This window comes from Phacochoerus africanus, chromosome 4 (genome assembly GCF_016906955.1).
Source record: "Phacochoerus africanus isolate WHEZ1 chromosome 4, ROS_Pafr_v1, whole genome shotgun sequence".
NCBI lineage: Eukaryota > Metazoa > Chordata > Mammalia > Artiodactyla > Suidae > Phacochoerus > Phacochoerus africanus.
Window position 1 is genome coordinate 69,496,654 of NC_062547.1, and position 25,978 is coordinate 69,522,631.

The window sequence follows — 25,978 nt, forward strand, 5'->3', positions numbered from 1 at the left end:
CCACCATGGAACTCCAAACTTTTCAGTACTGATCATGACATTGTAGTTATTTTTTTGTGAAGACTTTTTTTTTTTTGCCATTTCTTGGGCCACTCCCATGGCGTATGGAGGTTCCCAGGCTAGGGGTCGAATTGGAGCTGTAGCCTCCGGCCTAGGCCGGAGCCACAGCAACGCAGGATCCGAGCCACGTCTGCAATCTACACCACAGTTCATGGCAACGTTGGATCCTTAACCCACTGAGCAAGGCCAGGGATTGAACCCACAACCTCATGGTTCCTAGTCAGATTCGTTAACCACTGAGCCATGATGGGACCTCCTGAGTATGCTTTAAATTGGCCATAATAAAAGTGTTTGTTTCTTTGGGCTGCTCTCTTGGCATGGAGAAGTTCCCAGGCCAGGGACTGAACCCAAACCACAACAGTGACAAGGCCGAGTCCTTAACTGCTAGGCTACCAGGGAACTTAAAAGTTTTTAAAAAGTAGCTGCCCAAGAACAAGCCAAGATAATTTTGGAAAAAAAAAAAAAAGAATGAGAAGAGACCTGTCCTATCAACTATCAAAATATATTCTAGTGTCAGTGACTTTCAAAATTACCAGGTTAGATCATGCAGGCTGCTATTCCCAGTGGGAATTTTTCCTACAGTTACCCTTTAATGTGGGTGAAACGATGTGCACACATGTTTATTCACTGCAATAGCAGCATGGGCATGGCAAAAGGTTACAAATGACTACATGAGGAGTTCTTGTTGTGGCTCAGCAGGTTAAGAACCCAACATAGTCTCCGTTAGGATGCAGGTTCAATCCCTGGCCTTGCTCAGTGGGTTGAGGATCCAGCATTGCCACAAGCTGCAGCAGTTCACAGATGAGGCTCAGATCTGGTGTCACTGCAGTTATGGCACAGGCTGGCAGCTATCCCTCTGATTCAACTCCTAAACTGGGAATTTCCATATGCCCAAGTGTGGCCCTAAACAAAACAAAACAAAACAAAAACAAGCCCAAGAACATACTGTATGGAATTCCTGTCGTGGCTCAGTGGTTAACGAATCCGACTAGGAACCATGAGGTTATGGGTTCCATCCCTGGCCTTGCTCAGTGGGTTGAGGATCTGGTGTTGCTGTTAATTAGCTATGGTGTAACTTGCAGACTTGGCTTGGATCCTGCATTGCTGTGGCTCTGGTGAAGGCCGGTGGCTACAGCTCCAATTAGACTTCTAGCCTGTGAATCTCCATATGCTGCAGGAGCAGCCCTAGAAAAGGCAAAAGGACAAAAAAAAAAAGAAAGAAAGAAAAAAAAAGAACGTACTGTATGGCTCAGGGAAATCTACTCAAGAGTTTGCAATAACCTATATGAGAAAAAAAGAATGGAGATGTGTGTATATATATATGTACACATATAACATATTCACTATGCTATATACTTGAAATTAATACAACATTGTGTGGTTCCCACTGTGGGGCAATGGGATCTGCAGTGTCTTGGGAGCATGGGAATGCAGGCTCAATCCCCGGCCAGGCACAGTGGGCTAAGAATCTGACATCAATGCAGCTGGCAACTTGGGTCGCAACTGTGGTTCAGATCTGATCCCTAGCCCAGGAACTCCATAAGCTGTGAAAGAAAGAAAGAGAAAGAAAGGAAGGAAGGAAGGAAGACAGACAAACTAATACAACATTGTAAGTCAACTATACTCCAATAAATTTTTTTTTTTAATTTTTATTTTTGTCTTTTTTAGGGCCGCACCTGCAGCACATGAAGGTTCCCAGGCTAGGGGTCGAAAAGGAGCTGTAGCTGCCACCCTACATCACAGATACAGCAATGCCAGATCCTAGACGCATCTGCAAGCTACACAATTCACAGCAATGCCGGATCCTTAACTCGCTGAGCGAGGCCAGGGATCAAACCTGTATCCTCATGGATGCTAGTCAGACTTGTTTCCACTGAGCCACAATGGGAACTCCCAATAGTTTTTTTTAAAAAATGACTACATGCACCCCATCAGAGAACAAATGCTGATGACATTTGAATGATGACCTACAACACAACCATAAAATAGAAAAACACTTTTGCCAGGCTATATGGGATCACCTTCAAGGCCAATTACATGGGGAAAAAAATGAAAAGATATAGGCTAGAGCTCTATATAGCAGCACATACTTTGCAAAAGATGGGAAAATATAAAATAAAATTTATAATATTAAATATAATATTTAAAAAATAGAAAAAATAGAAAACAAACAAAAATAAGATAAAAATTAATCTACAAAAAGGAAAAACAGGGGAATTCCCACACAACAGGATCAGTGGCATCTTGGGAGCATTGGGATACAAGTTCCATCACCAGCCCAGTACACTGGGTTAAGGATCCAGTGTTGCCACAGTTGCTGCGTAGGTCACAATTATGGCTTGGATCTGAACCCAGGCCCAGGAATTCCATTTGCCACGGGGTGGCCAAAAAAGAAAAAGTAGGAAAAATAAAGGTGTGAAAATATGTGTACGGATTTCCTTGTATCTGGATAAATTTCCTCTGGAAGCCCAACCAGGAAACCAGATGATGTTAGTTGTCCCTTGGAGAGGTAACAGTGGTGGCTAAGGGACAGAGGAGGAAAATTTCACTGCCTATGTCAACATGACCTATCCAAAAAAAAAAAAAAGGAAGATTTATAGTTATAATCAATATTTAATTTTGAAAACTGTTATAAAAAGCAAAATATCAGTAGGATAGTGCCAAACTGTCCTGTCAGGTGAGCTGTGATGCACAGGGTCTCGAGAAGTCCCATGGGAAAGAAATATAACTGCTTTTCAGAATGTGGCTGACCTGTCTAAAGTATAGTTGTTAAGTAGAAACATGTTGGCAAATACCAGACCAACAAAAAAGTTAGATGTTTATTTTACATTTATTTATTTGTCTTTTTAGGGCCATACTGGCAGCATTTGGAGGTTCCCGGGCTATGGGTCAAATCGGAGCTGTAGCTGCCAGCCTATGCCAGAGCCACAGCAGCTCGGGATCCAAGCCACATCTGCAACCTATACTACAGCTCAGGGCAATGCCAGATCCTTAACCCACAGAGGGATCGAACCCACATCCTCATGGATCCTAGTCAGGATCATTAACTGTTGAGCCACAAAGGGAACTCCTTATCTTACATTTATTTTATTTATTTTTTGTCTTTTTTTTGTCTTATTTTACATTTAGAAGGAATAAGCAATGAGGTCCTACTGTGTAGCACAAGGAACTATACCCAATAGAACATGACAGAAGATTAATATGAGAAAAAGAATGTATGTACATACATGCATGATGGGGTCACTTTGCTGTATAGCAGAAATTGACACAACATTGTAAATCAAATATAAAATTTGATAAATTTTATAATAGTATAAAATATCATAGAAATTTTAAGACATTATAAAAATTTTAAAAAGTATATTAAGCACTTGTTTATATGGCTCTCTGCTAAGCACTTGACAGATACAGCCTCAGTTCAGAGTTGGGAGCTGAGGTCCAGATTGGGGAAGCCACTTGCCTGAGGTCACACAGCGGGAAAAGTGAATCTGGCAATCTTATCTACATGGCACAGGGCCCCCTCAAATCCTTCAGATATATTTACCATACACATTGATGGCCTTTTGTGTTCCAGGCCCTGGTCTAAGTGCTGGCTAGAGGTGAGTGAAGGTTACATAGTTAATTCTGGCTTCTTCTGCAATGAGTATCTTGCCCTAGCTGCAGTCCCCAGGAGAGCAGACACTTGCTGAAGAAGGGCCTACGGACCATGCCTCTAGCAGAGGAAATGTGAGTGTACTACCAGTTGGGGAAGATAGTAAGGGTGGAAGTATCTTCTACTTCCTCCTAGGGTGGAAGGTGGAGGAAGGCAAAAAGATCAGATTCAAGGGCCGGGATAGCTCCTTGCTTGTCCTGGGTCCCTCATGAGCCTGTGTCAGGCTTATGACCTTGGAAGGTGCTGTGATTGGAATGACTATGTCCCCCCAAATTCATACGTTAAAATCCTAATGCCCACTGTGATGGTATTAGGAGGTACGTGGGTCATGAGGGGGAAGCCCTCCAGAATGCAATTAGTGCCCTTCTAAAAGAGGCAAAGGAAAGTTCCCTGCGCCCTTCTACCTTGTGGGGACACAGCAAGAAGGCCCAGGCTATGAACCAGGGAGAGGACTGCTGCCATTATCTGACCACACTGGTGCCTTGATCTTGGACTTCCTCGCCTCTAGAACTGTGAGAAATAAGTGCCTGTTGTTTTTAAGCCACCCAGTCTGTGGCTGCTTTTTGCTCCAGCAGCCCAAACAGACTAAGACAAGGAAAGTTGGCTCTCAGGAGTGGGGTCCCCAGACAGGGGTAAGGCGAGTTGGTAAGGGAGTCGGTGAGGCTGACCTCCCCTTCGTGGGCTCCTCTGAGGGTGGGGAGCAGGAGGGAGGACACTCTCTGTGGGTACTATCAGCTCCAGTCCCCCCAAGCACAGCTGCAGGCAGGCTTCAGCAGACACTGAACACTGAGGGGGCCTGGCCTTGGTATTTCTCCTGGATGGTTTTCAGGATAGGTATGAGATTCTGGAAGGTGGGGCGGAAGGAGGCCTTTGCCTCCCAGCAGTTCTTCATGAGGCGATAGATCTGGGGAAGGAAAAACTGAGGCTGTGATCTCTGCTTTCTCCCTGGTCCAACGACAAGAGCAGGGGAGAAAGGGAGGGGCTCACCTCATGGGGACATTTCTCTGGCTGTGGCAGCCTCTCCCCTTGTTCCAGCAGCTCAGTGAGCCTCAGCACTGTCATCTGCCCCTGGGTGAGGCCTATGAGCTCGATGAATTTCTGCAGAAGAAACAAGACAAGCTCTTTTCAAGAGGCAAGGCTGCTGAGGTAGTGGTCAGGAGCCTGAAGCTGGAATGCAGGTGTTTGTATTACACCTCTACCACTGCTAGCTGTGTAACTCTGGACTTTGCCTCTCCCGCCTCAGATCTCTCACCTGTAAAATGGTTCTACCACCTGGGGCCACTACTGTGAAGGTTAGATGAACATTGATAGAGTAATCCTGAGTTAGGTATTTGGTGTTATTATTATTATTCTTTTCTTTTTTGGCTGCTGTGTGCGCCAGATACTTAACCCACTGTGAGGGGCTGGGGATGGAACCCCGGATACCACGCATGCTATTGTGCCACAGTGGGAACTCATTTGCTGTTATTATTAAGTTTCCCAGCAAGTTGTTTTTGCCTTTTCAGAAATTTATTCCCAGGAGTCCCCATTGTGACTCAGCAGAAATGAATCCAACTAGGAACCATGAGGTTTTGGGCTCAATCCCTGGCCTCACTCAGTGGGCTAAGGATCCAGTGCTGCAGTAAGCTGTGGTGTAGATTGCAGAGGCAGCTCGGATCTGATGTTGCTTTAGGTTGTGGTGTAGGCCTGTGGCTGTAGCTCAGATTGGACCCCTAGCCTGGGAACTTCCATATGCCCTGGGTGCGGGCCTAAAAAGAAAGAAAGAGAGAGAGAGGAAGGAAGGAAGGAAGGAAGAAAGAAAGAAAGAAAGAAAGAAAGAAAGAAGGAAAGAAGGAAGAAAAGAAGAAAAGAAAGAAGAAGGAAAGAAGGAAAGAAAGAAGGAAAGGAAAGAAGGAAGGAAGGAAGGAAAGAAGGAAAGAAAGAAAGGAGGGAGGAAAGAAAGAAAAGAAAGAAAAAGAAAATAATCTCCCCCTTTTTACAAAGGCACTCTGATTGGCTTCGGGAATAAACCCTTAATACACTCTGGGCTCTTCCCCTCCAGCCCAGGGCTACACAGTCATTGGCTCCCTTGAAGGCAAGTGAGTCAAGTTGGGCCAATTGGAGAGAGTCCTGAATTATGCTGGAAAGAGAACTCTTGTCTCTTAGGCTGGGGGGGATGGTGGGCCCGGGGGGTGGGGGGTGGGGTTCCACTGTATCCACAACAGAGGTAAGGCCTGCTTGAGAAATGTTACCACAGAAAACTGCAAAGCCAGAGAGATGGAGAAAATGCCACTCCTGATGACATTCGAAGGTCTACATGAAGCCCTTTCCCCAGTGTCCCCATGGAGTATGTGAATGGTGGAATAAGCTGTTCCTATTTGAGTTTCTGTCACAGCCAAAGCCCTCTGCAGTGTAAGTGGCCCACTTTACAGAACAGGACCATGAGGCTCAGCTGAGTTAAATGCTTGCTAAAGTGGGGGAGTTGGGAACTCACTAACTCCTCTACTGTGGGGTGGGGGTGGGGGCTTGGCTCTCACCGAGGGGGGGCTCTGGCTGGAGTCACAGTAGGTCAGCAGCTCATACATGGTGACCCCAAAGGACCAGACGTCGGAGGCATAGTAGAACTTACACTCCTTCAGGCACTCTGGGGCATACCTGGGGAGAAAGGGCACTCAGGCCTTGGGCTAGACCAGGTTGGAGTCCTTACCTGGGGCTCCAAAGCCCTCCGGCCCCAGTTAGGGCCCGACCCTTAAGGGGGGGTGGATGCAGTGTTACTGGAACTAGGCCCTGTCATCTGAGACCCCAGCATCCGTCTTTTCCACCCTATCTGCTCTAGGTGACCCTGGCACCCTCCTCCAGCTGGGTCCCGCCTGGTCACCAGAACACAGGGCTGTCCCCATCCTCGCGCACGCAGTAGTAGTCGTGGCCTTCGGGCACGGCCTTGGCTAGGCCGAAGTCCCCGATCTTGACCAGCCTGTTGTTGTCCAGCAGCACGTTGCGGGCGGCCAGGTCTCGGTGCACGTAGTGCTGCGCGTGCAGGTAGGCCATACCCTGGGGGCGGGGCGAGTCAGGATCAGCGGGGGCCAGGGCCGTGACCAAGATGACTGTGGGACAGTCAAGTCAGGTTTGGGGGGATTGGGCGCCGGAGCGGGCAGGATGGAAGGTGGGGCTGGGCAAAAGGGCCGGACAGCAGAGGTGGGGCCACACAGGCTCTCCCGGGTGGGGGGTGGGCGAACTGCGAGGCTCCGTGCTGCCATGCTTAGCCAGATCAGCAGAGGGAACTAGACAGGTTGGGGGCGGGACCGACAGGGGTGTGGCCAGGTGATCCGCGGAAAGGACCCGGAAGGAGGAGAGCAGGCCCAGGGGCGGGTCAGGCAAGCAGAGGGGATAGGAAGCTCAGGCCAGGCAGGCCGAAGAGTTGGGTCTGGGAGCAGGGGCGGACTGGCCGACCTCGCAGATCTGCTGGGCGAAGAGCAGCAGCTGGGCCAGCCCGACATTTTGCCGAGGCAAGTAGTCTCGGAGGCTGCCCAGGGGCACGTACTCCATGACGAGCTGTACCGACTTCTCGCCTGACAAGGGAGAGCGGCGGCCGGTAAGGGCGTTAGAGGCCTGGGCCAAGGACTGCCCATCCTGAGCCCTGCGACCCTCTATCCCAAGGTGAAGAGGGAAAGCCAAGATCCCGCCACACTAGGCCCAGTGTGAACCCATCTCCAGGCAAGCGAGCCCTCACCAGACGGAAAGGAGGCCCAGCCACGCCCACCCGGGTGAATACACTCTGCCCTCCAGCCTGGAAATGGGAGGCTCTAATTGGCCAGGCCCTTCTGGCCCCGCCCTCCAGACAACATCCACGCTCCAGTCCCGCCCCACCGCTTCTCTAGGACCCGCCCACCTTGGTCTTCGCAGCAGCCCTTGTACTTGACGATGTGTTCATGGTAGAGCGTGCGCAGGATGTCAATCTCTCGCCTCCAGCCGGTGCGGAGCTGGGAACCGCAGCCAGCCTTGAGGGCCTTCACGGCCACCATCTCACCAGTGCCATCGTTGGTCGGGTCATAGCAGTACAAGCTGACTTTCCCAAAGTGACCCTGGCCAGAGCGTGCAGGGGGGTCAGTCCCCCCGACTCCCTCACACCCCGCTCCCCAGGTCCACCTCCAGCCAAGTCTGTTCAGAAAATCTTAGGTCCTATCTATTCCATGTTGATGGGTCCCCTTGGGGCCCAGGCCTCCCTTTCAAGTTCCCAGGGCCTCCCTAGAAGCTGAGGGTCTTCTTAGGCCAGAGCTTTCTAACAGCTCAGGCCCCGCCCCTGGTCCTCCAGGCCCCACCCTCACCTCGCCCAGATCCCGGATCTTTTTCAAATAGCGCTTGTGGAAAATGGTGGGATCTGATGTCGGCAGGTCCGGGTTCACAGACAAGACATCAGCAAGATCTGGAAAAGCCACAGTGAGTGAGTCCCGACCCCAGCCCCTTCTCTAGCAGGCCCACACTTGGGCTCAGAGAAAGCCAGCGACTACTACCCCCATCCAATTCCAGAGGTAAGGAATTTTTTTTTTCCCAAGAGCTGGAAAATTCCATTTCTTGTTCAAAATGCAGAGTTGGCTGCACCAAAACTGATACGTGGGATGTTCTGAGATCACGTAAAGGGCACAACCTTTTCCTTAATAATGAAAAAATTTGCCAGGGTCTAATTCATCCAAAGAAGTTGTGGCCTTCTTCAAGCAAAACATTAAGGTCTGCTCCGGGCATCCCCACCCCCCAACTTAAATGAATTAGAAACCGGCACACACCCCAAGCCTCTGCACAGAGACTTGGGTGCACCACACCTGTGTCAGCAAGGATCTCAGCCCCTCTCCTTCCTCCAGGATCCCAGCCCTGGAGTGGTGCTCACTTTGGGGCTGCAGCTGAGTGAGGTCACGCAGGATGGTGCGGAAGGATGGCCGCTGGGCTGGCTCGTAGGTCAGGCACTGGCTGGTGAGTGTGGCCAGCTCTGGGCAGGAAGGCTCAGGCAGTTTGTGCTGTTTCTGGTAGAAGCGCTCTTTCTGTTGGGAAGGGGACAATCAGAAGCAATCAGTGCACCCCCTCAGTCTCCTCCCCCAAAGACAAAGTCAGATCCACAGAGCAGTAGGGCTAGACCAGTCAGGTTCCTTGTTCTTGTCATTTCCATTTTACAGATAAGATGACTGAACTTCAGCAAAGGGACGCAGACTTGCCCACACCTCTAGTCAGGACTTGAATCCAAGTCTAGCAGATTGGGCTATGCTGGAGCATCTCACACTTGGCCCTTCCTGCCCTGGCTGCCACCCGGCTCTGCTCCTAGGAAGCTCCTACAGACTGCAGCTCCCCAAATGCACCAAAACCTCCTCTGGGCTTTGGCACAGGCTGTGCCCTCTACCTAGGCTGCCCCTCCTAGCCTGGGACACTGATATTTCCTTTTTTTTCTTTTCCTTTTTTGGCCACCCCGCAGCATATGGAGTTCCTGGGCCAGAGATCAGATCTGAGCCGCAGTTGTGACCTACGCCACAGCTGCAGCACCACCTGATCATTTAACCCACTGTGCCAGGCTAGGGATTGAACCTGCACCCTTGGAACCGCAGAGATGCTGCCAATCCTGTTGCTCCATAGCAGGAACTCCGTATTTCTGCACTTAGATTAAAACCTCCTCTGGGAAGATTTGCCCCATCTGTTAGTTGGCTCAGGGGCATTCCCTCTGGGAACCCCCCCCCCCACCTCGCAACAGCCTATGCTTTCATCATTCCTGTGGTCACTCTGCCTAGAACTGAGGCATGTGACCTACGTGGTGTGTGCCACAATGACCTTATGGGGTCAGGACTATAGTTCACCGAAATTGACTGATGACCAGATGGAGTCCCAGAGACATGAGGCGACATATGTGAGCCCCCACAGACAGAGGAGAGGCAGCTCTGGATCCTAAATGCACTCTCTAGACACCTGGCAGGTGCCAGCCCCCTTTGTGGGATGGGCCCAGGGGTCCTCAGATGTACCTCAGAGGGGCCGCGGCCCTGCAGGGGGGCCTCGCCATCAAAGCAGATCTCCAGGAGGGTGGCACCAAAGCCCCACTTGTCTGCTGCAGTGCTCAGGCTGTTGGCTCCACCGGACAGGCACTCTGGGGCTGTCCAAGGGATCCGCTCAACTCGCTCTGGGGGACCAGGTTCAGAGGTCACCAAGGTAAAATAAGTAGGAGAAGCCCATCCCTGTGCCCAGCCCCACCCAGGTCCTCACCCTCTCTGGAGAGGGCATTCAGGCCCACACCGGGGTCGCTCAGCTTGATGAAGGGGCTGGTGCCCTCTGCCTGCCCCAGCCGTGCCAGCAGGATGTTCCGGCCACACACGTTGCCATGAACCAGACTCTTGTCTTCCTGGGGGGAGGGGGTGGGGTATAAAAGGGGGCGTGGCCACCTAGGTGTGTAGGCACCACCTCCATCCCACTTGGTCCCCACAGGGACAGCCCATGTGAAAAAGACACTCATGGTCATTATGGAGATCCCAGTGCACTGTCACAGTGACAAGGCAGGACTGGGTGCCCAGTGGGTCCTTCCTGTTTCCCAGAGCTGGTGGCCAAGGCTTTTAGCCAGGGGCAAAAGGCCAGAGGACCCCACTGCTGTGCTCAAACCCATGTTCCTTCCCCGGGGCCTTGCACTGGCTGTTCCCTCTGCCGGGAATGCACTTCTCTCAGTTGTGCTCATAGCTCCCACCTGTTTCAGGTTACCTTAGTGAGGCTTTCCTGAACCACTCACCTACCTATTTAAGACTTCACCTCTTCCCCAAACTGAAGCAAATCTCATCTCCATTTCTGCTTTTTTCTTCACAGTTCTCACTACTTTCTGACTTTTTTTTTTGGCCATGCCCAGGGCATGCCAAAGTTCCTGGGACCAAGGACTGAACCCAAGCCACAGCAGTGACAATGCTGGATCCTTAACCACTAGGCTACCAGGGAACTCCTCTACTTTCTGACGTATTATGTCATGTCCTTAATTATTATTTCTCATTTGCCCCTTCCCATGGAAATGCCAGCTCCCCAAGGACAGACACTTCTGTCTATTTCATTCTCTGTTGGGTCCCCAGGACCTAAGACAGAACCGGGCACACAGAGAGTGTTCTGGAAATGGGGGTGACTGGACCAGGAGGGGCTGGGGATGAATGCTAAGAGAATGGTGGAGGTGACTCCCACAGGGCCCTGGATGCCAAGTGAAGGAGTTAGGTGCTCTCTGGAGGAAGGTGGGAGCCATAGGGGTGTGTGAGCCGAGGAAACTCATGGGAAGATCTTCCCAGGATAGCATGTGGATGGATGTGTCGAGGCCTCCATATCTAAGGCGGGGGCTGCCCTGGCCCTCCCCACTGCCCCAAGTCCTACCCACAGGCCACGTACCAGGTAGCTGAGGGCGCTGGCCAGCTGCTGGGCCACTGCCAACTTCCAGGCCAGAGGCACATGGCCCCTCTCCCGCCGCAGCCACACATCCAGGGGCCCGTGCTCCACGTACTCCGTCACCATGATATCTGTAAAAGCCCAGCCACTGCAGGTGCTGCCCACCCGCTCACCCTCCCAGGCACCAGGGGGCTGGGATCGTAGGTGGGGAGGGGGGTAGTCAGGGCTGTGGAGGAGGCATGGGAGTGACTCTGGGGGGAGGAGAAACTCAGGACAGAGGGCAGGCTGAGGCAGGCGTGGGGTGAGGCCAAGGTGAATGGTGGCATTTAGGTCCAGAGTGGGGCCGTGGCACAGAGGAGGCTGCGAGTAAGTGACGAGGTAATGATGGGACTGGGGAACTGAGGGTGGGTGCAGGCGAGTGGAGCTCCAGGTGGGGTATGAGCAATGTTTGAATCCCACAGGGGTGGGATGCATGTGGAGTGGGGGGTGTGCAGGGTTGGCACACAGGCCAGTGTTGGGGGGAAGGCAGGAGAGACAGATGTGTGGGGTTGATGTCGGTAGATCAGAGGCTGGCCACTGTCACCCTGTACAAGGAGCTGTGAGGTACATGCAGAGTCGGGGCAGGGGTAGGGGTGAAGCAGGGACTGAGGTCTGGGAGGACTGGGGCGGCCAGCAAGGCTGGGGTCTGTGCAGTCACAGTGTTGATGCAGTCAGAGGATATATAGGGGCTGGGCCATTAGAGGTGTTCAGGTGGGAACTAGAGCTCGGGATGGAGTTTGGGTGGTGGAGGGTGGGTGTGGCCAGGGATCAGAGTGCAGGTAAGGGTCAAGGTGTATTCGGGGTATAGGTGAGAGTCAGATGGGCACAGACTGGGCTGCAGTCAGGGGTCAGGGTAGAGGTCAAGGGTCCGTGTGCAGTCAGGGATAAGGATGTAGGTCAAGGAGTCCCCTGGTGGGCTCGGCAGGTTAAGAATCCGGCCTTGTTACTGCTGTGACTCAGATCACTGCTGTGGTTGATCCCTGGTCCAGGAACTTCCGCAGGCCACCAGTGTGGTCAAAAAAAAGAAGAAGAAGAAGGATGTATGTCAAGTGGGGTTGGGCAGTAAACAAGACGGGGTGGGGGGGGAGGAGGGGGGAGGCAGGGCCCACTCACTCTCAGAGCCGTGCACATAGACGCCATGAACGAAGACTAGGTGCACGTGAGAGACCTGGCTCATGAGGCTGGCTGTCTCGTAGAAGGCCTGTGGGGACAGAGCAGTTGAAGCGGCCGCAGACCCCTTCATCCTGCTCCCCCAGCCCCTGGCTGTGTTCACTCACCAGGGCGATGTCATGGTGACTGGGGTCTAGCACCTTGAGAACCACTCGCAGCTCCTGCCCACGGTCCCCACTGGATGGGGAGGGGTCCCTGCCATCCGACTTTTCCTCTTCGGGGCCTCCGCCCCCCACTCGCAAGAGGCCCTCATACACGTTGGTCCTTGTGCCCTGGCCTAAGTGGGACAGCTGGGGGTGGGGGAACATCTCCGTGGAACATCTCCGTGACAATGGTTCAAGGCTGCCTCCCTGTGCCCCACCCCAAGGGCCCACTCCCCCACCCCCACGCCATGCACCTGGATGATGTCTTCCTGGTGGACCCGGTGGAAGCTGAGATGGCTGAGGTTGAGAGGCCTGGTGCAGGCCTGAGGCCCCCGAGTGATGATGAGGTTGGAGATCTCTGGGGGGTAGAAGCCATCACTGAGGCGTGGCACAGAGGGAGAGGCCTCCTGCACCCTGTGGACGCCCCCACCCCATCTTGGTACCTCCCGGCCTCGGCAGGCAGCAGCGGTCCAGGGAAAAGCAGTCATCGCCAGCCCGGAGAGAGCAGCCCTGCAGGGCAGCCCGCAGCTCCCGCACGCTGGGGAAGGACCGGCCCCAGCCCTCTAGCGTGACCGTCTCAGCCTGCAGCTCTATGGGGAACTTCCGCAGGCGCAAGCCCTTCGTGCCAGGTGCCTGGAGTGGGTGGCAGGGGTAGGGGCGGTGAGCAGGGGTCCAGGCAGGGAGCACGCCCAGCCCCGGCCCAGGACCCCCGCCCCAGGCCCACCTGGTCGCGCTGGGCCACTGTGAGGATGAGGCGGTTGAGGTGGCTGGTGCTCCAGTGAATGAGGTAGAGGCCATCCTCTGGCCGCAGCTTGGCCAGCACAAATGGCTCCCTGGGTGGATTGGGGGGGACAAGGGAGCACCATCAGAGCTAGGAACTGTGTGTGTACTAATCCGACTGTATACTCACATCGATACTTATTTTATTAGTAGTAGTAGTAGTTTTTGCTTTTTAGGTCCGCACCCATGGCATATGGATGTTCCTGGCTAGGGGTCTAATCAGAGCTACAGATGCCGGCCTACACCACAGCCACAGCAAGATCAGATCCAAGCTGCATCTGCAACTTACACCACAGCTCACAGCAACACTGGATCCTTAACCCACCGAGTGAGGCCAGGGATTGAACCCGAAACCTCATGATTCCCAATAGGATTTGTTTCTGCTGCACCACGACGGGAACGCCAATACCTACTTTCATATTTAACTAGTAAAATAAACATTTCCTGATGATAACCCCATCCAGCACCACATTGCTCATCTGTAACTTCCTTCTCCAACTGGATGAAAACTGGTTGTCCATATCTACAACATAGGTACTTATTTATTCAATGCTAGTAAACAGCAGTTCCAGAATTAACCTGTACCCCTGTGAGAAACAAATATACTGACCAGAATACAGTGTTTCTGCACAGTTCATGAATGTGTGCATGATGCAGTGTGAGTGAATCCCTGCATGCACACATGCACGCACACACAGGCAAACACACACACTGAGGTATATACCCTAAGACACAAGTGTACATGTGTGTGCATTCATACATGTGGGTGAACACACATGCTTTCACAGCCTAAGACACGTGCACACACTGAGACACAAAAGCACACACACCTCGTTCTAACCCCACCATCTCTAGGGCTCACAGTCCAGGTGGCAACCGCTACCACCTGGGCCTGCACCGCCCACCTGCCCTTCCGGGCACTCACAGCAGAGGTCCGTGGATCCCATCCTGGATGCTCATCACCAGCCGTGGAGGAGCCACCTCGTGGCACAGGTAGTGGCTCGAGTCAGCTGTCAGGCGGAAGTAGCCATCCACTAGTGCCACCAAGGACAGGGCCGTGGCCCGGGAAGGCAGGGTCAGCTCCTGCAGGCCAAGGCCACGGGGGACATCAGACAAGGATTGCACGCCAGAGGTGCCCTGCCCCCCTCAGCCCCACCAGCCCAGCCCCCGGTCCGGGCCCCACCAAGCACTTGTCCTGACAATGAATGCTGACGTGGCGTTCTTTCAGCACCACGTGGGTGATGTCCTGGAAGTTGCAGAAGTAGGTCCACAGGGCCTCCCCAGGCCTGTCCACTGGCTGGCTGCCCCCCTCTTGGGCCTTGGCTTTCTTTCCAGAGTGGCCAGTATGGGGACTCCTGCTGCTGCTGCCATCACCAGCACCACCACTGGGACCCTGGAAACCAGCATGTGGGGCAGTGGAATGGAGCAGAGCTATGCCTGTTTAGTTTCCCTGCATGTTCCTGCTGGGAAGAGGTGAAAGCTGAAGGGACCAGGTAACCCTGGTCAGGCATACCCCCAGTGAGTCCCAGTGTCACAGGCTGGACAGGGGACCCACCAAGAAGAGATACACTTGCCAGAAGCTGGAACTTTAGGGCTGGAATTTCAGATGTCAGATATAGGGGTTCTTCAGAGGTACAGACCCCATAAACTAGATCTCAGGGGGCAGAAAGGCAGAGGAGACTCTCCAAGAAACAGGCCCCAAGGCACAGACAGACATACCCCAGAGCCATGTGGGCAAAAACCCTCTTCATCCCAGTCACTTCAGAGGCAAAGGCTAAAGCTGAGCAGGAGTGAGCCACCCACAGAGAACCATGTGGGGAAAAACCACCCGCCACGCGCAGCTGCTCTGGACCTCCAGATGGAAGAGGACCCCCGCTCACCTCTGCCTGTACCAGCCGCCACTGGATGCCATCAGTGCCTGACACCAGCACCTCATGGGTGATGGGTTCCGGAGCCGCCTGGGGCTCGGGGTCTGGAGAGGACTGCCCACCGTCCCGGATGTAGCAGGGTTCGCCCTCGGCCTGGGCCAACAGCTGCAGGCGGCAGATGGGTACGCGCTCTGTGCCGAAGCGGGGCGCCAGGCGCTCGAGCGTGGCCAGGTACTTCACCATGACGACCTGCTGCGAGAGGCAGCCCGGCTGGAAGGCCCGCAGGAACTTGCGGAAGATGCTCCGCAGGCGCAGCCTCGTCAAAGCGTTGTGCTGCCGGATCTGCCAGCGGAAGGAGCGCGGGATGCAGTCCTTGAAGCTGTGGGGACCACAGGAAGAGGCCGGTCAGGGGTCTGGGTTGCAGGCCAGGCTGGGTGATGTGGGGCAGGTGACTTAACCCCTCTGAACCTCCGCTGCCTCAGCTAGGAAAAAGGCAGGCTGCCCTGGAGAGAATGTGATAAAGAACCAGCACTGGGAAGTTGGGTGGTGTTCAGGCCCAGGGCCCAGGACTCTAAGGAGACCACAGAACTGAAATCCCAGCTCTTGGGCCATTTCCCTAAGCTCTAAAGTGTTCTGTCTCTTCATCTGTAAAATGGAATCAAACAGTGCCTGCTTCTAGGGCAAAGAGGGAATTAGGACTATTGATTGGCACAAAATAAGGATTATTCGAGTGTTAAATTTTTGTCTTCCTTTTTGGCCACTGTCTGCTGCATGCAGAAGTTCCTGGGCCAGAGACCAAACCCGTGCCACAGCAGTGACAATGTTGCTTCCTTAACCTGCTGAGCCACAAGGGAACTCTGAGGGTTGGCTATTATTATTACTGGAGGAGTCACTATTGTTTTGAGCATTAATATAATTATCAGTAAAAGGCACAGCTCTTGGAAGCCTCTCTGCTCCTCACAAAGCCCTAGCCCTCAGCCCTTCTCCCGCCCTGCACCTACCCACCAGTATAGCTCACTTTTTTTTTTGTCTTTTGTCCTTTTAGGGCTGCACCCTAAAATATGGAGGTTCCAAGGCTAGGGGTCTAATTGGAGCTGTAACTGCTGGCTTAAACCACAGCCACAGCAATGCCAGATCCGAAATGCATCTGCAACCTACACCACAGCTCATGGCAACACCAGATCCTTAACCCACTGAGCCAGGCCAGGGATCAAACCCAAAACCTCATGGTTCCTAGTCGGATTTGTTTCCGATGCACCACGATGAGAACTCCTTTTTTAGCTTTTTACGGCCGCACCCACAGAACATGGAAGTTGCCAAGCTAGGGGTCAAATTGGAGCTGTAGCTGCTGGCCTACACCACAGCTCACGGCAACACCGGATCCTTAACCCACTGAGCGAGGCCAGGGATTGAACCCGCATCTTCATGGATACCAGTCGGGTTCTTAACCCACTGAGCCACAATGGGAACTCCTTTACTTTTGTATTTTGTTTATTGCCTGTCTCCTTCATCAGATGTGAGCTCCAGGACAGCAGGGATTTTTGTTGGCCCTGTTCAGTGTTGTCTCCACCACCCAAAACTAGTACCAGCATACAGTAAGTGCTTGATAAATGTTCGTTCAATGAACGAAGGCATGGTGGTATGCAAGGTCCACCCTGGCCCCCAGGTGCCTGGCCATGTCCACCCGCCCCATTCCCAGATACCTGATCTTCTTGGCCACCTTCTCAAGGGGGACACCGTGGCGGAGGGCGAGCTGGCAGAGGTGCAGGAAGGCCATGCCCAGGCTCTCGTTTTGAAAGTGGTGGATCTCCTCCTCACTTGACAGCTCCCACAGCGATGCCACATCATTTACAAACTCATGCTTGCCCTGGGGATGGGGGAATCAGGCAGGAAGGGAGGCATGAGAACCTGTTCATTCCTCAGCTTCTGGCCACTCTGGGGAAAGGAAGGACCCAGCATGGAAGCCTCTTCTCTATCCAATCCTATGCCTGTGACAAACATCACTGATGGATCACATCACCCTTTTCCCTGTAATCCTGAGTCTTAAGATTCTTTGGTTCAGGCAGCCACAGGTTCCCAGGTAACATGTTTTTTGTTTTTAGGGGTTTTTTTTTGGCATTTTAGGGCCACACCTGTGGCATATGGAGGTTCCCAGGATAGGGGTCAAATCGGAGCTACAGCTGCTGGTCTACACCACAGCCACAACAGGGGATCCGAGCCGCGTCTGTGACCTACACCACAGCTCATGGCAATGCCAAATCCTTAACCCACTGAGCAAGGCCAGGGATCAAACCTGCATCGTCATGGATCCTAGTTGGGATCATTAACCACTGAGCCACGAAGAGAACTCCCCCAGATAACACATGTTAAAACCTATTAGCTATGGTGAACTGGGACGGAAGTGGGGACTCCTCAAATGCCCTGGGTTCCTCATAAATAGTCCTGCCTCCCCAGCCCCGCTCACACCTGCTCAAAGAGGTACTCAAAGGAGGCTGGGTCCAGGAGTTGTACCCCCGGCTCTGCCTGTTCTGAGGAGGTCTCGGTCCCGGGGGGCCCGCAGCGGTACACAGCTGGCTCCTGAGGATTCATGCCATGCCAGTTCCGGAAATAAAACCTGCAGGAGGGAGAGGACACAATTGGGGCTTAGCACGGATTCAGATCAGCTCCCAGATGGGGGTGACCAGGGAGGGAGGGGACAGAACAAAAGGGGACAAGCCCCCCAAGGGGACTGCACCTACCTCATGCGAAAGTGCAGCGTCAGGCTCGAGTCTCCAGAGATATCCAAGATGTGGTTTGGAGGCAGCCAGACTTGGGCCTGGGCATCGAAGAGGGCAAAGAGATTGAGGCAGAGTGGACTGATGCCTGGACAGGGAGAAACGAGTCAGGAGTTGGTGTCTGCTACTTTAGCCCTGTGGACCCCTAAACCCACCGTCTCCCTTCACAGTCCCTCCCTGGGCCTCCTCCCCTAGGCCAATAGAAGACAATGCAATATGTTGACCATGCTGTAGCCTCACAGAAAGGCTTCATTTCCCAGTCTCCTTTGCAGCTAGGATGGGGGCACTGGACTGGTTTCTGACCAATGGGATGTGGACAGAGGGAATGTGCATTTTTCTAGGCCTAGAAATAAACCTTCCTGCCCTCTTCCCTGCCCCAGGGATGTTGGCGATCCCTTGTGCCTGGTGCTGAAGCTACAAGATAGAGGGGAACCATCTCACCTATAACAGACTTTATGTAAATTTTCATTGTTTTCTTGGTTTTTTTTTTTTTTTAGGGCTGCACTTGCTGTATATGGAAGTTCCCGAACTAGGTGTCAAATCACAGCTGCAGCTGCTGGCCTGTGCCACAGCCACAGTAATAACAGATCTGAGCTGCATCTGTGACCTACACTGCATCCTGTGGCAATGCTGGATCCTTAACCTACCAAGCGAGGCCAGGGATCAAATCCCCAACCTCACGGACACTATATCAGGTTTTTTTTTTTTTGTCTTTTGTCTTTTGTTGTTGTTGTTGTTGCTATTTCTTGGGCCACTCCCGCGGCATATGGAGGTTCCCAGGCCAGGGGTTGAATCGGAGCTGTAGCCACCGGCCTACGCCAGAGCCACAGCAACGCTGGATCCGAGCCGCGTCTGCAACCTACACCACAGCTCACGGCAACGCCGGATCGTTAACCCACTGAGCAAGGGCAGGGACGGAACCCGCAACCTCATGGTTCCTAGTCGGATTCGTTAACCACTGCGCCACGACGGGAACTCCTATATCAGGTTTTTAACCCACTGAGCCACAGTGGGAACTTCAAAATTTTCATTGTCTTAACCCAGAAGAATCTGGGGGAGCTGCTTATTACCACAGCAAAATTTATCATAAACTGACTAAGCTCTATAACCTGATGGCACTTCGCCTGGTCTCTGAACTCTAGCCCCAGAGAAATTTCCAACTACTCTTTGGTTGTCTCCCTCTAGACATTTCAGGCTCCCTTAGATGTGCCTTGTTTCAAACAGATCTCATGTGAGGTCCCCAAACCCGCCCCCCTCCACCCAGTTTTTAAGCCAGGATTTGATCCTTGTCCTCAATTCCTCCCACTCCTTCCCCATCAGATTGGTCCCAAGTCCTGCTCTTTCTGCATCCTCCGTCTCTCTAGGATCTACCCACTTCCTTCAAGTCTAAAACCCAGCCCTAGTTCAGCCTCCAGACTTGCTATCATTTTCCACGCTGGCCACCCAAGCATCTTTTTTATATATATCACTTAAAAATTGTATATGAAATAGTGCTGCCAGAATAATTTATAATCACCCAAGGACTAGCCCTCAGATAATAAAATAAATTCGGCAAGTACAATTGAAACCCCCACCTATATCTACTTCCTTTCCCTCCCATAAAGAGGTAACCACACTCCTGAACTTGGGGTGATCATTTTCCCATCCTCTATGACATAGTTGTGAATGTTATAAACTCAATGCAGTATTATACCATAGGTGTCCTTCTGCAATTTGCTTTTTCATGTTACAATAGGTTTGTTTCACACATGACGTGTAATTTTAGTCAAATTCCCTTTTCCTGCCTCTCTAGTATTCCAGTGCCCAGCCATACTGCAACTGATTTGTGATTTCTCCTGGAGACAAGACTTTGAAATGGTCTCTTGCTTTTCACTAAGACAAACGAGGCAGCTCTGAACATTCTTGTGTGCATCCCCTGAAGCACATGAGTTGAGTATCTGTAGAGTTCATTTCTAGGTATGGAACTGAGTACCCCCAGCGAACATACATTTCAACCATGTTGGCTGATGCCAAATTGCTCTCCAAAGTTATTGCATCCAAGTGTTCTGCCCTTCAAAGAAGAAGCATGCCTCCCAGTGAGACAAATTTCTAAAGAACCAATCTGTTTCACTCTGGCTTAAACCTTCTATGGTTCCCATTTGCCCCCTAAGAAGGCCCAACCCCCTCAGCACTGACTAACCATGACCTGGACCCAGACAACTATGCTCTGGTTTCAATTCCTAGTTCCCTTTCCAAATTCTTGAAACTGATGCACCAGTTAGTTACTCTTAAAGTCTTTTGCTTCCTCAAACAGATCAGGTTTTCTGGGCTCTCTGCCAGACATGTTTCACATCACCCAACAAACCTGTCCAACTTCTTTTTATTTTATTTTTTTAACTTTTTGCCACACCTGTGGCATATGAAAGTTCTCAAACCTCACAACAACAGTGACCCAAGCTGTAGCAGTGACAACACTGGAGCTGTCTGGGAACTCCACCTGTCCAACTTCTTTAAGAATCAGCCATCAGGAGTTCCCATTGTGGCTCATCAGGTTACAAACTGACTAGTATCCATGAGGATGCTGGTTCAATCCCTGGCCTCACTCAATGGGTTAAGGATCTGGTGTTGACACAACTTGTGTTGCAGATCACCAGTGTGGCTCGGATCTAGCATGGCTGTGGCATAGGTTGGCAGCTGCAACTTCGATTTGACCCCTAGCCTGGGGACTTCCATATGCTGCAAGTGTGGCCCTAAAAAAAAAAGATAAGCCATTAAGAGTTCTTTTATGGCATAGCAGGTTAAGGATCCAGTGTTGTCACTACAGCATCTTGGGTCACTGCTATGGTGTGGGTTCTATCCCAGGCCAAGGAATTTCCACATGCCACAGTAGAGGCAAAAAAATACATAAATAAATAAAATAAAATTCTGCCACCAATGGGAAAGTACAAAGTATTACAGAAATCTACCAGAGGGCCTCCATCTAGTTATGGAGAAAGGGGTTTGAGAGGACTTCCTGGAGGAAGGGGCATGTAAGTGAATTCCCCTTGGAGTGAACTTCCCCTCCTTTGGCGAAAGAAATTAGACTTTTGAGCACCTCTACTGCAGGCTCTCCCGACCATTCCTTACTGCTCCTAGGAAAAAGTCTAAATCTAAACTACTCCCTCTGGTGGCTTTTTTTTTTTCTTTTTCTTTTTAGGGCCGTGGGATTTGCACACTTCCCAGGCTAGAGATCGAATTGGAGCTACATCTGCTTGCCTATGCCACAGCCACAGCAATGCCAGATCTGAGCCGTGTCTGCAACCTACACCATAGTTCATGGCAACACTGGATCCTAAACCCACTGAGTGAGGTCAGGGATCGAACCTGCATCCTCAAGGATCCTAGTCATGTTCATTTCTGCTGAGCCATGATGGGAACTCCCTCCCTCTAGTGCTGAAGGCACTGTAAGATTTGTTGTGGGGTTTCTTTGGTTTGTTTGTTTTGTTTTTTTGCTTTCTGTACCCACGGCACATGGAGGTTCCCAGGCTAGGGTTGAATCAGAGTTACAGCTGCCGGCCTACACAACAGCCAAAGCAATGCAGGATCCCAGCCATGTCTGTGACCTACACCACAGCTCACAGCAACACCGGATCCTTAACCCACTGAGTGTGGCCAGGGATCGAACCCACAACCTCATGGTTCCTAGTCAGATTCATTTCCGCTGCACCAGAATGGAAACTCTAGCACTGTAAGATCTGACACAGGCTGACCTCTCTTCCATCATCTCCTACCTGGAGGTCACCTCTGCCCTGGTGTCCCTGTTCCTCTCACCCACCCCAGTCTGCTTCCCCCCAAGGCAGCCTGAGAGTGTCTGTGACATCAGAGTCCAAACACGTTCCTCCTCAGTTCACAGTCCTCCGGGACTTCCACCTCACTTGAAGAAAAATCCAAAAGTCCTCCCTGAGGCCCAGAGGGCTCTGCATGACCTGTGCTGTCACCTCCTTGCCCTCACCTACTGCTGCCTCCACTTCATTCACTTGCCTCCAGCTACACCGGCCTCCTCTCTGTTGCCGGCAAGTTCCCACTTCAGGGCCTTTGCACTGGCTCTTCCCTGTGTCTGGCACCAACTTCCCCTAGATATTCCTTTGACTCCTCCCCTTATCTCCTCAAGGTTTTAATTCTTAGGAGATCATCTCTGGTCTCCTATACAGTTTTCTTATTCATTGTTCTTCTTGCTGATCCCTGTTAGAATATTAAGTTTACAAAGGCAGCATTTGGGGCTTGGCACACAGAAGGTGCTCATTCAATGTCTGCTGAACAGATGCACAGAAGATTGGATGCCAGCTCCACCCTGCCCTAAGACCAATGCCTCCGACTCACCAACTCTGTGTGCGATGTGGATGCAGACCTCCTCTGCAGTCAGTGTGACCTCACTGAAGGTGACCCAGGGCTCCCCACCACCAGGACCAGCCCAGTGGAGAAGCACCTTCAGGCCTCCTGTGGTGGCTGTGGGCTGGGCTCCATCCCCATCAGGCTTTTGGCCCCGGGTGGTGGCTCCCCAATGGCACAGAGGCATGTTCTTGACTGCTGGCTTGCCTGAGAAGGAATAGCCTATTAGTCCCCACGCCTCAGCCTGGAGGCACCGTTTAGTACCTCAACCTTCCAACTATCCAGCGGAGAGATTCGGGATCCCCTTCACTGTGCAAATTAAGGCACTCAATTCCCTGCCCCCCTCCTCCCCGACCATGCCTGGATCATGTGAAAGTTCCTGGGCCAGGGATCAAACTCACGCCATAGCAGTAACCAAAGCTACAGCAGTAAAAAAGCCAGATCCTTAACCACCAAACCACCAGGGAACTCCCCCAGTCCCCCTCCCTGGGCCTCAGTTTCCACATCTGTTTGATGGCATTGGAGTATGTGTCCCCATCTACTACTTGGCCAGTTATGAAGAATGACACCACCAGACCCCCATATTGGACAAATTCACCAAAATCAGCTCTGAACCCACCTTTCCAAAAGAACCAGGCAGACAGGTGTGGTCAGACCGACCTGGGGATGAATCCTGTGTCAACTTAGGCAAGTCATGGAGCCATGCTGGGCCTCAGTTTCCCCATCTGGAAAATGGAGATGCTGAGAGTGTTGCCATGAAGAGGTGGTTGTGAAATTTCTATATTCTTTTTTTTTTTTCTTGCAGCATATGGAAGTTCCCAGGCTAAGGGTTGAATCGAAGCTGCAGCTGCCTCCCTAACCCACAACAACAGGGACGCGGGATCCAAGCCACATCTGTGACCTACACTGCAGCTTGTGGCAATGCCGGATCCTTAACCCACTAAGTTAGGCCAGTCATTCAGGGATGCTAGTCAGATTGTTTCACTATGCCACAATGGGAACTCCAGCTTCAAACTTTTAAACTAGAGTTGTAGGTGAATTATATACCACTGTTACCATATTGTAGGGAAAGACTTACTATTGCCATTTTGGTTGTTTTGTGGATCCATTGTTCCTTGTTTCTCATCCTGCTGTCTGTCTTTGTGTTGTGATGTAATTACTACAGGATTTTTCCCTTGTATTTACCCTAAGTTTAATGTTATAAGGTTAAGATACTTTATGAGACTTACCTAACACACCTCACACTTATAACACCCTATTTTTAAGCTAACAGCTTCACTTCAATAGAATTTGTAAACTTTACACTTTTAATTCTCATCCACCTCACCAATTTTGATTACTGCTCTTAACAATTTACATGGGTTTTTTTCATTTGTAATTTTTGTATTATTTTTAAAATTATTATTAAAAATTTTTAAATTATAGTTGATTTACAATGTTCTGTCAATTTCTGCTGCACAGCAAAGTAACCAGCCATACATCCATATACATTCTTCTTTTCACATTATCCTCCATTATGTCCCATCACAAGTGATCAGATATAGTTCACTGTGCTGTACAGCAGAATCTCATTGCTTATCCATTCCAAATGCAATGGTTTGCATCTACTAACCCCAAACTCCCAGGCTCTCCCCCTCCCTCCTTCATTATTATTTTTAATGGATGCACCAGCCACCAGCGGCATATGTAAATTCTCAGGCCAAAGACTGAATCCAAGCCACAGCTGTGGCCTATACCAAATCCTTTAACCCACTGTGCCATGCTGAGGAGGAAACCAGCACCTCCACAGAGGCCTCAGGTGCTATAGTAAGATTCTTAAAACTACTGTGCCCCAGTGGGAATGCTTTTCCTTTTTTTTTTTTTTTTATTTTTTAAAATTTTTTTTCAAGGTTTTTTTTTTTTTTTGTCTTTTTGTCTTTTCTAGGGCTGCTCCTGCAGCATATGGAGGTTCCCAGGCTAGGGGTCTAATTGGAGCTACAGCTGCCAGCCTGTGCCAGAGCCACAGCAACACGGGATCCCAGCCAAGTCTGCGACCTACACCACAGCTCACAGCAACGCCGGATCCTTAACCCACTGAGCAAGGCCAGGGATCGAACCGGAAACCTCATGGTTCCTAGTCGGATTTGTTAACCACTGAGCCATGACAGGAACTCCTGTCTTTTGAGGGCCGCACTCACGGCATACGAAGTTTCCCGAGCTAGGGGTCAAATCGGAGCTGCAGTTGCCAGCCTACACCACAGCCGCAGCAATGCCTGATCCTTAACCCACTGAGCAAGGCCAGGGATCGAACCTGCAACCTCATGGTTACTAGTCGGGTTCGTTAACCACTGAGCCATGACAGGAACTCCTCCTTTCCATTTTTTAAAGTTTTATTGAAGTATGGTTGATTTACAATGTTGTGTTAATTTCTGCTATACAGCAAAGTGATTCAGGTATACATATATCCATTCTTTTTCACAATTTATGTTTTTTTATATTGTATAATTGAAACAGATTATTGTAGTTATGGTTAGTTTTTCCATATTCTTTTTTTTTTAAACTAGCATTGTAGGAGTTCCCATTGTGGCTCAGCGGATTAAGAACCCAACCAGTGTCCATGAGGGCTCAAGTTCGATCCCCGGCCTCACTCAGTGGGTTAAGCATCCCGAGTTGTGGCAAGCTGTGGCAGTGGGTCACAGATGAGGCTGACATTGCTGTAGCTGTGGCAGAGAGTGGCAGGTATAGCTCTGATTCAACCCTTAGCCTGAGTACTTCCATATGCCGTGGGTGTGGACCTAAAAAAAACCCAAAAAAACAAAAGCAACAACAAAAAAACTGACATTGTAAATGAATCTGTGCCTTTTTAACACTGTTCTGCCTGTTTCAGTTTAGTACCTTGACATAGACATGAAAAAATAACATATAAAAACAAGAATGAAGTAATTATTGGTTTGATCATCATAATCCTTCTGCCTCTTTCAAGCCACGATTACTGCCTCCTACATCCATCCCCAGGAGCGACATGCAGGCCCTGCTGGCTCCCTGAGTGGAGGAGGGGCTGTGCTCAGCTCTCTTCCCAGCAGTCTGGAACTTTTTGAGAGCTAGGCCCAGGGCCCAGGCCCCCTGAGGTCTCCAGTATTTCCCAGAGGGGCTGTCAGCAATTCCACCGATATTACTGATTTAAGCAGTGATGGGGAAAAAATGAATATTGTAATAGCACAATGTCGGATTGTCAGGAATCCTTTCTGAGCCTGTTTCCTCATTTGGAAAGTGGGCATATAACAGTCTCTCTCTCAAAGGGTTGTTGGGAGGATTCAACGAGGTGAGGCAGGGAAAGAGCTCGGCACAAGGCCTGGAATGCAATACACGATCGACAAATGTTCTATGTTATTATCTTATTAACGTTCGAAATAAGATCCTGAAGATAGGGCTTTGGGGGTGACCATCTCCTCTTTCCCCGTTACCATTGGGCCCAGACCCAGCTTTGAAGATGGGATCTGGGTGAGATCCGCAACCCCCCACCCCGCAACATTGAAACCTCCAAACCCCGATGGTAGGGGCAGAAATCGCGACGTGCACCCACCGGGTACAGACCAGTCTTAAGGCAGTGTGGGTGCTTCTACCCACCTCCTGCCCAGGGTAGTCAGTCTCCGATCTCCCGCCGGCCGCGTCATTCCTGAAGATCTCCTGGGCGCGCCCCCACGTGCCCCGATCTAGACTCACCCTTTAGCGGGAACTCTGGCTCGAACCCGGGACCCCGCCCCACAGCCCCGGGCCGCCGCCGCTTGATCGCAGCTGGGACACCTCCTC

The 25,978-nt window shown here is 51.3% G+C and overlaps 1 protein-coding gene across 5 annotated transcripts; it reads right to left on the reverse strand.

The window, feature by feature from the left end:
• Positions 1–3,373: 3,373 nt before the first annotated feature.
• TYK2 (tyrosine kinase 2) lies at positions 3,374–25,978 on the reverse strand. 5 transcript variants are annotated; one of them, XM_047777019.1, is made up of 26 exons: positions 25,752–25,978; positions 23,268–23,375; positions 22,809–22,914; positions 22,181–22,396; positions 17,807–17,930; positions 17,535–17,682; positions 16,772–16,935; positions 15,081–15,447; positions 14,384–14,593; positions 14,126–14,283; positions 13,145–13,253; positions 12,864–13,053; positions 12,675–12,778; positions 12,385–12,567; positions 12,221–12,308; positions 11,072–11,199; positions 9,926–10,061; positions 9,688–9,842; positions 8,574–8,724; positions 8,017–8,114; positions 7,581–7,773; positions 7,142–7,260; positions 6,570–6,742; positions 6,229–6,346; positions 4,700–4,810; positions 3,374–4,616 (listed from the first exon to the last, which is right to left on the reverse strand). In XM_047777019.1, the coding sequence occupies exons 4-26, from the start codon at positions 22,374–22,376 to the stop codon at positions 4,482–4,484; spliced, it is 3,558 nt and encodes a 1,185-aa protein (XP_047632975.1). In that variant the 5' UTR covers positions 22,377–22,396; positions 22,809–22,914; positions 23,268–23,375; positions 25,752–25,978; the 3' UTR covers positions 3,374–4,481. The 5 variants fall into 5 exon arrangements, with proteins under 5 accessions (XP_047632975.1, XP_047632974.1, XP_047632976.1 ...); XM_047777018.1 differs by lacking the exon at positions 23,268–23,375 and having other exon boundaries at positions 25,796–25,978; XM_047777020.1 differs by lacking the exon at positions 23,268–23,375 and having other exon boundaries at positions 25,763–25,978.